The sequence below is a fragment of the Carya illinoinensis genome, chromosome 5 (assembly GCF_018687715.1).
Source record: "Carya illinoinensis cultivar Pawnee chromosome 5, C.illinoinensisPawnee_v1, whole genome shotgun sequence".
NCBI lineage: Eukaryota > Viridiplantae > Streptophyta > Magnoliopsida > Fagales > Juglandaceae > Carya > Carya illinoinensis.
The window spans coordinates 45,943,752-45,956,718 of NC_056756.1; the positions used below are offsets into that span (position 1 = coordinate 45,943,752).

General features: G+C 34.8%; 2 protein-coding genes across 4 annotated transcripts in view; both read left to right on the forward strand.

Annotated features, from left to right (window-relative positions):
- Positions 1–2,256: 2,256 nt before the first annotated feature.
- LOC122310954 (fructose-bisphosphate aldolase 3, chloroplastic) lies at positions 2,257–5,870 on the forward strand. The gene is made up of 6 exons (XM_043125241.1): positions 2,257–2,626; positions 3,417–3,686; positions 3,786–3,895; positions 4,012–4,102; positions 4,478–4,747; positions 5,305–5,870. The coding sequence occupies exons 1-6, from the start codon at positions 2,474–2,476 to the stop codon at positions 5,581–5,583; spliced, it is 1,173 nt and encodes a 390-aa protein (XP_042981175.1). The 5' UTR covers positions 2,257–2,473; the 3' UTR covers positions 5,584–5,870.
- Positions 5,871–6,970: 1,100 nt separating this feature from the next.
- The window catches only part of LOC122311370 (DExH-box ATP-dependent RNA helicase DExH5, mitochondrial), a 37,298-nt gene continuing 31,301 nt past the window's right edge, over positions 6,971–12,967 (forward strand). For 2 of the 3 annotated variants that reach the window (XM_043125916.1, XM_043125918.1), the window contains exons 1-4: positions 6,972–7,525; positions 11,993–12,147; positions 12,245–12,332; positions 12,705–12,950. In XM_043125916.1, the coding sequence (XP_042981850.1) occupies positions 7,124–7,525; positions 11,993–12,147; positions 12,245–12,332; positions 12,705–12,950 (891 nt within the window). In that variant the 5' untranslated portion in view covers positions 6,972–7,123. Of the gene's footprint in view, positions 7,526–11,992; positions 12,148–12,244; positions 12,333–12,704; positions 12,951–12,967 lie in introns of all 3 variants that reach the window. The other variant, XM_043125917.1, reaches the window with a different exon arrangement.

Consider the following 12,967-nt stretch of genomic DNA (forward strand, 5'->3'; position numbering starts at 1 on the left):
TTTATTTTTATGTTCTTTTTATTTTCATATTTTTTAATATATTTAAATAGTTTCTTTAAAAATATACCAATATACTAAAAATCACTTTTTTAATTATTAAGTAAAAAATAATATTTTTTTATGAGCAGTCATTTAGAGCGGTAACATTGGGGCGGTATAGTATATTTATTCATTTTTTTTGTGTGTTTTTTGTAAGTTTGAAAAAGTTATAATGATTAGATTAAAAAGTTAAAAATTTGAAATTAAAAAATATTTTGTACTTAAATAGTGTTTGGATGTTGAGATAATTTCAAATATTTGTAAAACCAAATCAAACCTAAGTGCATGTTTGGAATTGTAGTGAGAAATATAATTTATAACTTTAAAGTTTTAAGTAATAAGTTATATTATTAAAAAATGTTTAGTAACCATATATTTAACATACTTTCAAACATATTACGCTTGTTTGGAAACAAATTAAAAAAGTGATTTCTGTGATAGAAATGACGATTATTTGAATTTTTAAAAATTATGATTATATCCTTAAAAGTTTAAAAATTGTAATTATCTTAAAATTGTATAGATATTTTTATCCATTAACAGTTTTTTAAAAATTCTAATTACGTTCCGCATTATTTAGAAAAATATATTTTTAAACGTATTTTTTAACTTATTTAAAATTAAAAGTACTTTAATGTGTAACATCAAAACAACTTAATTTTTTCCATTAAAGAAATTTTACAACTATTTAAACACTTTTTAAGACTCCTACTGTAACCCCAAACAGGCCCAAGTCGTTCAATTTTAACTTATTCAAGTTTAGCTCGATTTATTTATTAGATTTTCGATTGTAAATTCAAAATCATGATATATTATTAAGAAGTATAATTTAAGTGAAATCAGGCTTCTTTTTAACTTTAGATTATTTTTGGATTATTTTTTAATTTATATAAATTTGGATTATTTTTTAATTTTAATTTTTATGAGATGGATTTTAACTTCATAACGAGAATATCTTAAATATTTAAAAGATAAAGAATAATACTCTTAAATGAGTAATATTAGATATAATCATAGGTTATACAAGTATTGTATATTTTTTTTAAAAAGTAGTAAAGTCTATTATTAAAAAATTAATTTATTTGTATTAGTTTTATATTTATTCATTGTTTTCAAAAGAAGTGCAAATGCACTTGAGTATTCTTTAACTGTAAATATCATTTTTATATAATATATGAATTATAGTAATGTTACGTAACAGTCCCCAAATGGAGACTATTCATGCAAGTCTGGATAATTTTATCTTTAGAAGCTTTTTAAAATTATAATAATATTCATCTCAAATTAAAATAATTTCCATTTAGTGAAATATATCAATGGGTATGCACACGACAATTCTCATTTGGAGATTACAAATAGAATTTCTATTATATGCAAATATTTGAAAAGTTAGTTTTTGTTAGTCAAAATTTGTAAATAAAATTAAAAAATGATATAAATGTTATAAAGAAAAATATAATTAAATAATAAATTCGAATTCATTACTGTTCAAAATAATTTTTTTTTTATTTTAAAAAAAGACTAATAAAATATGAGGGTCCGTTAGAGCATTGACAATGGTCTATGTATCTTTATATTCATTTTCATATTTGAATAATATCCTTTTAAATTAGTCTACATTAGATTATGTATCTTTAAAATTTTACATAAATATGAATATTATTTATTCGAGTTGAAGAACCATAATTTACTTTTCAAATATTATTTTACTATTTTTTTCTCTCTCCTATCCATTAAAATCAAATTTGTGAAATTTGTATTAATATGATTTTGATATATTAAGTTTATATTAAGTTGATGATACAAAGTATTTTTTCAATATATATTTATATTTATTGATAAAAGTAGTCATTTTGATATATAAAATTAGTAATATTTAGATATATAGAATTTGTATTTTTGAGCACATTGTGTTAATTGTAAAATATATAAAAATAATAATTTAAAAAAATAAAAAATAATAATATTTTATTATTATTTAGTTCAAAAATACATAATCTAATATAGAATTTTTTTTTTTACATGTAAAATTAATTTTTAAAAATTATGATTTTAAAGATAGATATAAAAAAATCAATACTAGCACTCTTAGATGTCAACTGAGTGTGTCACTGTTACTATGTTACCCTTTGATTGCATCGAAGTCGTATCGTATGCCAATAAGGACTGTTCTGTTTTGTAACGCCGCTTGGTCTTTGTCGCATTACCAGATCATAACTCTCGACTGCGGAGACTCCGAGGAAAGCAAAACAGCCTCTTCTTTCTCACACTATAAAACCCTTATCATAAAACCTCGCCCCTACCCAACCACTCACCAACCCACCGCGCGCTCACCAAACCCAAACATAATAGCTGAAAGAAGTTCCGCTCCCAAACCGTTTTTCCTCGAATAACGATCACACCCGATCTCGGTTTTTTCGCTCTTGCTGCACCAATGGCCTGCGCTAGCTTCGCCAAGCTGAATGCGGCTTCGTCTCAGTGGATCGGTGGACAGCAGTCCTTCTCCCAGCGCAACCGATTGTCCACTCCCCGGGTCTCCGTCACGATCCGCGCCAAGGCGTACACCGACGAACTCGTCCAAACTGCCGTGAGTCTTATTGTCTCTCTAATCCCTCTAGATCCTTAGGATTTTGCATACTTTGCGTCTGGATCGGTCTTTGATTATTATGAATATGTCGCTGTTGTTGAATTCTTTCTTTGTGAAAGGATTTATTGGATTCTTTTTTGGCTCGGTTTCTGATTAATAAGAACTTTCGAGTCTCTTTTATTTTATTTTTTGCGGTCGCAGACGATCATATGCGTATTTTGTTTAATTTGATTGGGAATCATTCTTGTTCACTACTTTTACGAATATAACCTCCTCTCTTGGAGAATTTTCGCTGAATTGCATGCTTTATCTTGTTCTCTGCCCCTTTTGGGGTTGGTTATTTCTTGTTCGAAAGCTCCGTTTAAGCCCATGCATGGGATGCGAGATGTTTTGCATGTCATTGGTTTAAAACCTACTTCTTCCTCTGTAAAACCGGAAAAAATTATACTTGATTGATCAAACTTGGTTTTACGACGTTTGTTTATGAAGAAAAGAGAGTACTGGATTTTCCTTGAGAGTTTTATTATTCTCTTTCTATTTTCCGTGTTTTCATTCGTAATCGCTTTTACCCAAATGATCTATTTTAGATGCTTTGAAATAATTACGAGATTTTTCCTATCAAAAAGAAAAAAAATACGAGATTTCTATTAATTTCTAATGATGCTATTCTTGCTTTGCCAAGTGCATGGTGCCATGGTACATGTTTGAGCTCAAGAATTGATAACCAAATATTGACATTAGTGATGGTTTGTTATGTTTGACTGCTTTTGGTTTCTTTTTGATGGTTTAGAAATCAATTGCTTCTCCTGGTCGTGGGATCCTTGCCATTGATGAATCCAATGCAACCTGTGGGAAAAGGCTGGCATCTATTGGCTTGGATAATACTGAGGCCAACCGACAGGCATACAGACAGCTTTTGCTGACCACTCCTGGCCTGGGTGAATACATTTCTGGGGCCATTCTTTTTGAGGAAACATTGTACCAGTCAACTACAGATGGGAAGAAATTTGTGGACTGCTTGCGTGATGAGAAAATTGTTCCTGGCATTAAAGTTGATAAGGTGTGATTTCGATTGGATGTCCCAAAATTTCCTTTTGCTTTACATGATATTGTGTTGTCTATAATGTGGTCATTTGGTTCCGAACTTCTTTGTTATCAGGGTTTGGTTCCCCTGCCAGGATCAAACAATGAGTCTTGGTGCCAAGGCTTAGATGGACTGGCTTCTAGATCCGCGGAATATTACAAGCAAGGTGCTCGTTTTGCCAAGTGGTAAGCCAATCAATATCCTTTGCAAGCCTTTGCTTTATGATTTGTTCACGAAGCTTTCTATTTGGTTCAGTGTGGCAAAGGCATTAATCTGAACATATTCTCATTGAAATGTCCAGGCGGACAGTTGTTAGCATTCCTTGTGGCCCTTCTGCTCTAGCTGTTAAGGAAGCTGCATGGGGCCTTGCACGTTATGCTGCCATTTCTCAGGTATGCCCTAACTTTTATAGAGTTATTTCGTGTGGGTTCATAAAAGTGTTGTTTACTAGAGTTAGGAATGGAAGACGGATTGAACAGGCTTTCCAAATAAGATGTGTATCTTTATGTGCGTGTGCATGTGTATGTATATGTGTTTATGTCTGTATTCTACTTTCGTAAGGGACAATTGATCAACTTTGAACATTTATTGTTAGTCAGTTAAAAGTATTAAGCCCTTACATCATGATTTGCCTTGCATACTTTTTTTTGGTGATTAAGAGGAGTCTATTTCTCCAGATTTTTCCCCAATTGTATTGTTTGTTTCTTTTATAATTATATATTCTTTTACCTGCTTTTCTTCATGATTCTTTATTTTTGAATGTGCAGGACAATGGCCTTGTGCCAATTGTGGAACCTGAGATTCTTCTTGATGGAGAGCACCCAATTGAAAGGACACTCGAAGTGGCAGAAAAGGTCTGGTCGGAAGTCTTCTACTACTTGGCTGAAAATAATGTAGTGTTTGAGGGAATCCTACTTAAGCCCAGCATGGTTACCCCGGGTGCTGAACACAAGCAGAAGGCTTCTCCAGAGACCATTGCCAGATATACACTTACAATGCTTAAAAGGAGAGTTCCTCCAGCAGTTCCAGGAATCATGGTAAGAAGGCCTTTACCCTTTTTTATGGTTTCAGAGTGATGATATATCTTCCCTGTTTTGTATAGCGAGTTAAACTATAAAACCCTCGTGTAAAAAAAAAAAAAAAACTATAAATAACTTATTTTTGTTTCTAGGGAAAGATAGTGTATATAGATGATCCAATTGAGTATGACGAGGTGACATTGCCAATCAATATTTATATTTATTCTTTTAAAAAGTAAAAGATCATCCAATGGTGATAAATATGCCACATCTTATATAGTGGGATGAAAGTAGGAAAAGAATGCAGTGTATAGCATTACTTTTCCCGAAATTGTCTTGGAACTAAGGATTTTCATGGCTGAAATGGTTTTGCAAACTGCGAACTAGTCTACTTGTCCCGGTCATTGGGTGCAAGAAGGCTTTCCTTGTCATATTAAGATTATAAGTGTTTCCGTCTTGTTGACAGTATATGTAGTTATGGGATACATACGTCCATTTGATTTCCTTGCCTAACTTATTGATTTCTGATGGAGACTTAAAAAGTGTAATTGGTCTTCTGTTCTGCTTACTTTCAGTTTTTGTCGGGAGGACAATCTGAAGCGGAAGCGACCCTGAACCTGAATGCAATGAACCAAAGCCCCAACCCATGGCACGTTTCCTTCTCATATGCTCGTGCATTGCAGAACACTGTGCTTAAGACATGGCAAGGACATCCTGAGAACATCGAAGCAGCTCAGAAAGCACTTTTGGTGCGTGCAAAGGCAAACTCCCTGGCTCAGCTCGGAAAATACTCTGCTGAGGGTGAAAGTGAGGAAGCCAGGAAAGGAATGTTTGTCAAGGGCTACACCTACTGAGCCAGACTCTGGCAACTCATGTTCTCTTGAACGTGTACTTTCTGTTTTGCATTTTTTCACGTCTTAGCTGTGGATGGTGAGCAGACATAATTATTAGACGAGCGTTTTCGTTTCTTTCTCCCCCTTCATCTTAGGATTTGAATAATACCTGTGAGAAAGAACTGTTTTTTGAAGTGTTAAGTAGGAAGTTGGGATTAGTGAAAGCAAGAGTTTCAGACAGTCTGGCTAATATTATGGTCGTGAAATTACTTATCAAAAAAAATATTATGGTCGTGAAATTTCATACATCTTCAGATTGTTGATCCCGTTGTGTCTCAATACATCTCTGTTTAGCCCTTTCGACAGTTGGGATGTAAAATTGCGCATGTTAAGGTTGGACTTAAATTAAGCTTGGTCTAATGTCGATGCTTGCAATGTACGGAATAAGTTCGAATCGTGTGTTCCTCAAGTCTCACGAAAGAAGATATTTTTTAGAGTTTTTGCTAGGTTCAAGCAGATTTTGTGCATCGATGATTTTTTTATTTAAAAAATATAAAAAAAATTTGAGAAAAGAAGAAAATCTTCTATTTTATAAAAATTATTTTCGTTTTAAATTTATATCGTTTCATTAAATATATACCTTACATATCAATATCGGTGTACGAATTGATACACAAAGTATATTTGTAAGAAGATTTTTTCTATTTTTTATATGTGTTTTATGTTGAAAAAAATTATGGAATTATTCAAAAGAGTAATGTTATGTATATTCACTTTTACGTACTCCTTATTCATTTCACTAATATTAAAAATTTTAATCTATTTCCTTTTGATGATACAATTATTCCTAGCTTTTCGACATTAATTTTTCATTGTGATCCTGTTTTCCTCTTAATAATTTTGATATAGTTTTGAGAATTTTGATTATAGCCTCAAAGCATTTTTGGTAAGTATATTTCTTGAAAGAGCAACGTTAGATATAAGTTATAAATAGATAAATTTTATACAAGTTATTTGTGAAAAAGTATATCTTATTTAATAAGCAATAATTTTTTTATACCTTTTTAAAGATGAAATTTACTTTCTTCACAAGCCCACTTATCTATTTAGAGATTTTACAAATCATTTATCTGTTTTAAAAATATTGAGTTAAAAAATATAAAGAAAGCAAAAATTATAATATATAATTATTTTTACGTATTTTTTATATATTTTATTATTATAATTAGCTGTATTTCTTGAATTTAATATAAAATAAATATTTTAATTAATTATATCAATAAATTATATAAAAACTATGTAAAAATAAATGTATCTGAGATATTCGAAAGAAAATAAACAACTGGATTTCCACGTGGACCGGCCAAGATGGCGTGGATTCTCTCTCGTCGACAAATTTCACACACCACCAAGAGCCGCATTTGACCAGAACAGATCCTCCTCTTACTCTCCGTTCCCCAACCAACATCCAATTTCTTTCTCAACAAACATACTGGAACCAAATATCATTGCAAACTGTAACCACCTATCCCGTAACTGTGACGACGCCGGCCCAACTTGAATGCTCTCCTCTTCTCTCCTCCAAGCTCTTCCTTTCCCTTCCCCACAATTTTCTTCCACTTTGCTGATCAAAGCCCTTAAACCCTCACTCTTTCCTCCATTCCTCTCAATGAAGGACCGGCCTCCATCCTCCTACGGCGCCGTTTACGTCCCTCCCCACCACCGCTTACGCTCCGTCATCACTTCCCCGAATCACACCTCCGCGGCTCTCATAGACTCCAAGCTCCGCGAAGCCCAAAGCGCGGTTCTAAACCCTAGAGCCGGTACTCTGCCTCACTTTCAAGCCCAGAATAATCAGCAGCAGGAACAGCTCCACAAGGGGAATTCTCAGTACAACTCGGCGTGCGATGATAGGGTCTCCGAGGAAGACTCAGATCGCGAGTTCGAGTCTTTTTCACAGCCGGTAAGACTACTTTTTCATTCCATTATTTTTATTTTCTTTGGTGTGATTTTCAGTTTTGACTTTGACTGAATGAGCTATTGTTTGTTTGAAAACTTCCACCTACTCTCGTGTCCCATTTTTATCCTACAATGATGAGCATTACCATAAAAAATAAAATAAAAGGATGATTAAAGAGTGATAAAAGCGCCGCATTTTACATATGAGAGTGCGGTATCTTTACTTGCATAAGAAAAATGATAGAAACACGCTATAGTAACCAAACTTACATGTTATGTCAAAATTATCACGTCGAACTAAAATTCAAAAATTAGAAGAAGGCTGGCATTGTCGGGGCAGCTTTCGAGATGGACACATTCTAGTGACTCTAAGTATTCAATTCAGTAATTGGGCAAAGTTGGCTCTGTACTCGGTAGTTTAGCCTGGATTTTTTCCTTGTGCCTTAAACGAGGTGGGTTTAGTTGTTGGACCGAGGACGGAGCAAGTGCAGCACTTTGGAGGGCAATGGCTGCTCTATATGCTTGCCACCATCCTCACTTATACAAATGTTTTCCTGGTGATCCCTTTATTTTGCATTCTCAAATTAACACTTTTCAACATGTGGCTCCCTCCAGAGTGAAATTTGTAGCTGCCAAAACACAATGGACATATAATCTAGGAAGAGTCATGAGAGATGACACAATGAATACAAATTAGAAAATTAGGATGCAAACACAGCAGGAGGCTATTTTCTTAGATGGTTCATTAAGTTTGGTATTTAATATATAAATATATACGCCATTCACAACACGGAAGTTACTTATCCCAAAAAAAAAAAAAATCAAATTCACAGCATGGGAGAAAGTGTTGATGGATGTTCCAAGGGAATGAGCTAAGTTGATGAGAATGTGAACTGAAAGCCTCACATTGCCCTGAGTAAACTAGATTTGAAAATGACGTTCTCTTATGGGCTCTTAAGCTAAGACTGACCTGAACTTGCTTGAAGCTCAATCCCTGTGTCTTAATCGAAGAGGCAAAGTAATTACACCTTGTTGGGTTGTTCTATAGCACAGTCTTCTGATATGGGCTGGCTTGAGGTGGTATTGGATATAGGCTACTAATGTTTGTAAAGATTCATAGTTCAGTGTTTTCATTTGAATACTGTTAAAGCTCTTCAGCAAAGGCTAATATTGCTTTTCTGAATGAAGTTTGCCCTTTTTCTACATGTTATGCATGTTTCAGTACCAGCTCTACTTTAGTTAAATCTGTAGCTTGTTTGGTTTGGCTGAAAAGTTAATAGAAAGTAAGAATAAAGAAACTATCAGAAAGTTTTCAAAGCAAACAGTACCATACTCATAATAGAGTTTCAACGTGATGGTGTTCCTCAAGCTGCACACATCTAGGGTACAACTTCAGCTTGCAATCTCAGTCAAAGCATGAGTAAACTTCAAATGGCACATTTCTTAGCTTATTCATGTGAAGTGTCGTGATTAACATCCGCTGGAATCATCTTTACAAATGCAATTCAAGTCCTGCAGGCTGCAAACCATAACATTTTTAACTAGACAAGGTGGATAATGTAAATCATCATGAAATAATATTATTTACAATTGTGTTCAGAGAATAGATTATGATGATTATACACTTGTATAATCATCATAATCGCATGAGTACTATTAGTCTCATAAATGGGGTGTATAAGATTATCTCAAAGGTGCTTGCCAATCACATGAGTATTGTTATGAGTGGTATTATTTCAAAATCTCAAAATGCGTTTGTGAAGGGGAGACAAATTTTGGATTCGGTGTTGATAGCCAATGAATGCCTAGATTGTAGAATCAAGGAGGCACACCCGGGCTCTTGTGCAAGCTAGACCTGGAAAAGGCTTATGACCATGTTAATTGGGATTTGTCTGTGTTATTTACTTGGGAGGTGTGGTTTTGGGGATAGATGAATTTCATGGATTAGGCATTGTATAACTACGGTTCGTTATTCGGTTTTAGTGAATGTAGCACCGGAAGGATTCTTTAACAGCTCTAGGGCATTAAGACAAGTGGATCTCCTCTGCCCTTTGCTGTTTGTCATTGTTATGGAAGACGCATGTTGAGAGTGGCGGTTAATGGAGGTTTCCTTGCTGGATTTTCAGTGGGAGGTGTTACCATATCTCACATTCTCTTTGTTGATGACTGGCAAATATCTTGGGCTGTAAGGTTGCTTTGTTGCCTTTGAAATACCTCAGTCTTCGGGCTGCTTTCAAGACAAAATCTATTTGGGATGGTGTGTTAGAAAAAATTGAAAGAAGATTGATTGGGTGAAAACATGGATACTTGTCCAAGGGTGGTAGATTAACTCTCATCAAGAGCACTTTATGATTTATCAAACCTCCCTACCTATTTTCTATCCCTTTTTCTGCTACCTGCATTCTCGTATTGAGAAAACTTTTCGCAACTTTCTTTGGGGAGGCATTGGGGAGGAAACTAAGTTCCATCTTGCTGGTTGGGATAGATAAAGTTTCCTCACCGATTCCATGCGATGGGTAGAGGTTGCATAATGTGAGGTCTTTTTTTTTTTATTTTTTTATTTTATTTTTTTATAAGTTAATATGAGGGTCTTTAATAAAGCACTTTTGGAGAAATGGTTGTGGAGATATCATAGGGAAGGAGTGCTTATGGAGAGAAGTCAGATTTTAAGTATGGGAGTATGCCGGGAAGAGAGAGAGAGGGGGGGGGGGGGGGGTTGGTGTTCTAAGGATGTTAGGGGGCACATGGTGTGGGATTGTGGAATAACATTAGAGCTGGATGGGGAAGATTCTCCAAGTTTTTCAGGTTCGCAATTGGAAGAGGTAACAACGTTTATTTTTGACATGATGTCTAGTGTGGTGAAAGGGCTCTAAAGCAGGTGTTTCCCATGTTCCACCAAATTTCTTGTGACAAAGAGGCTGCTGTGGCTGATTTAGTGGTATTATCTAATGGTGCTGTCCATTGGAATGTAAGTTTCTCAAGAGCGGCTCAAGATTGGGAGTTGGATATGTTTGCTGATTTCTTTGACTTGTTATATGCAACGTCAATGGGCAATGAGATGGAGGATAGGATGATTTAGGCTGGTTTGGGTGAGAATACTTCATTACTATTCATTATTTTATCATTGCTTTTCACCTACTTTTTATTACTTTGTACTACTATTCAATACTTTTTCATTAGTTTTTTACAACTATTTCACTACCTCACTACCCAAACACAACCTTAGTATTTGAGTGGAAGTAAAAAAATTTCGGTGTACTCCTTCTATACGGTTCTCTTAATTTTCATGGTTTTCCTTGAAAGTGCAAGGTACCCTCTAAGATTGCTTTCTTTGTATGGACTGCATCTCTTGGGTGGATTCTCACTTTGGATAATCTGAGAAATGTGGTCTCATCATCCTAGATTGGTGCTTTATGTGCAAGACAGACAGGGAATCAGTGGATCATTTTTTATTACATTGCGAGGTGGCCAAGTGTTTATGGAATGAGATCCTTAATCAGAATGGGGTGGCTTGGGTTATGTCCGGAAGAATTAGGGATATTCTGAGGTGCTGGACAGGAATTAGGGGGAATGCCCACATAGTTGCTGTGTGTAGAATGATCCCTGTGGTGCTTGTGGCTGGAGAGAAACAAGAGGTGTTTTGAAGACATGGAGCGTTCTTTGGATGAGCTGAAGCAATTTTTTTACAATACTTTCTTGGGCTTCAGCCATTATTTGTAATATGGACAGTCTTCATGACTTGCTTGTATCTCTCACTAGTACTTAGATGTAATTAGGCATGTTCGTTGTATACTACTGGTGTACTTAGGCGATGCCTTTTATATCAATAAAATTTTACTTTTACTTATAAAAAAAATGATTAGGTTGATCAGCTAGTGAAGGTTTTTGGCTAACCGTGAGTGTTTTTCTTTTTATTCTTTTTTGGAGTGGAGGTGGGTGTTTTTTGGGGGGGGGGGGGGGGGGGGTGGGGGTGGAGGTTATGAAAATGTATCAATTTCTGCCGTGTTAGATGGCTCCCATGTTATTTAGGGCTATCCTCTCTACTTTCTATAGGAGGAAAAGGTTTTCTGATTCTTTTTTTTATCAGTAAACAAGATTTAATTGATCATAAGTCTAGGCAAGAGCCCAAGTATATTGGACATATACAAGAGCAACACCTAAGCTGTAAGTGTTTCTTCCATGTTGAAATGCAGGAAGCGTACTACTTATAAAAAATAAAAATAAAAAAATGCAGGAAGCGTACTGTTTTGTTTTGCTTTTGTTTTGTTTTTTTTTTGTTTTTTTTTTTTTTTTGTTTTGTTTTTTTTTTTTTTGTTTTTTTTAAACTTTGCATCTTGCCATACATGTAATGCCATTTCAGTGCTCATTGGCCCTTTAATTGTTCTTGAGAGTTTGAGGAGTTGTTAAGTGTACAAATCTTTGTATATACTTTTTTATGTATGTATTTAACAGTTTTCACAATGCTTTTCAGGGTGCTTCCCACTCTAATAACGTTGATGAGTGGAGACAAAAGTTTACAATGCTTTTACATGACAAGGAGAAGCAAGAGTTGGTCTCAAGGGAGAAAAAGGATAGACATGATTTTGAACATATATCAGCTTTGGCAAGCAGAATGGGGCTTTACAGGTATCTTTTGCTTCACCAGAATAGAAGTTTTAATCATTTCCTCTACTGTTAATTACTAGAAAGTGAAATTTCTGAAAAATGAAATTATCTGTGTCAGCCATCTGTATGCAAAAGTTGTTGTCTTTAGTAAGGTCCCGCTGCCGAACTACAGATTTGATCTGGATGACAAACGTCCACAGAGGGAGGTATTTTCTCACAATTCTGTTTCACTTGCTGTCCCTTTCTGTATGCATTTTTCTATGCATCATTATACTGCCATTAATGTACATTGCAGGGTACAATGTTGTCTATTTTGTTTTCTTTTCTTGTTCCATGATGTTTGTTCAGGTCCAAAATGAAAGGGTAAAGTTTTTTTTCCCCCTCCCATTACCCTCCGCTCATACTCTTTCGACATACACTTTAAGGGTAAAATTTGGAAAGTTGTGTTAAAAATTTCAGGTTATTATATTAATTGTCTTTTCTTAAAATGTGTGCATTGGCAACTTTGGCAAACAATTTAGGAAAGAGGGTGTTCATGTTTCTTAAGAATCTGAACTAAGATTTTAATAATTTGACAGGTGGCCTTGCCTCTTGGGTTGCTGAGAAGAGTTGATTCCTACTTAGGAGAATACCTCTCTCAAAAGTCTAAGACTAGAGAAAACTTTCCAGATCTATCATTTTCGACGTTGAGCAGTGGCTGTAGTATTGCCACTGATGAAGGGCTTTTTGAGCAACCTGAGCCACTGGCAGCAAGTAAGGCTGTTATGGAGAAAATTCTTTGGCGGAGAAGTTTACTACTGCGGGATCAGCAACAAGCTTGGCAGGTTCATTTTACCCTGAC

What these genes read in the sequence shown, in the direction of transcription:
- LOC122310954 (XM_043125241.1), top strand. Translation starts at nt 2,474, where the DNA reads ATGGCCTGCGCTAGCTTCGCCAAGCTGAATGCGGCTTCGTCTCAGTGG. An exon ending in ACGAACTCGTCCAAACTGCC is followed by an intron (nt 2,627 to 3,416) that starts GTGAGTCTTATT and finishes TTGATGGTTTAG; the next exon opens with AAATCAATTGCTTCTCCTGG. An exon ending in CAGCAGTTCCAGGAATCATG is followed by an intron (nt 4,748 to 5,304) that starts GTAAGAAGGCCT and finishes GCTTACTTTCAG; the next exon opens with TTTTTGTCGGGAGGACAATC.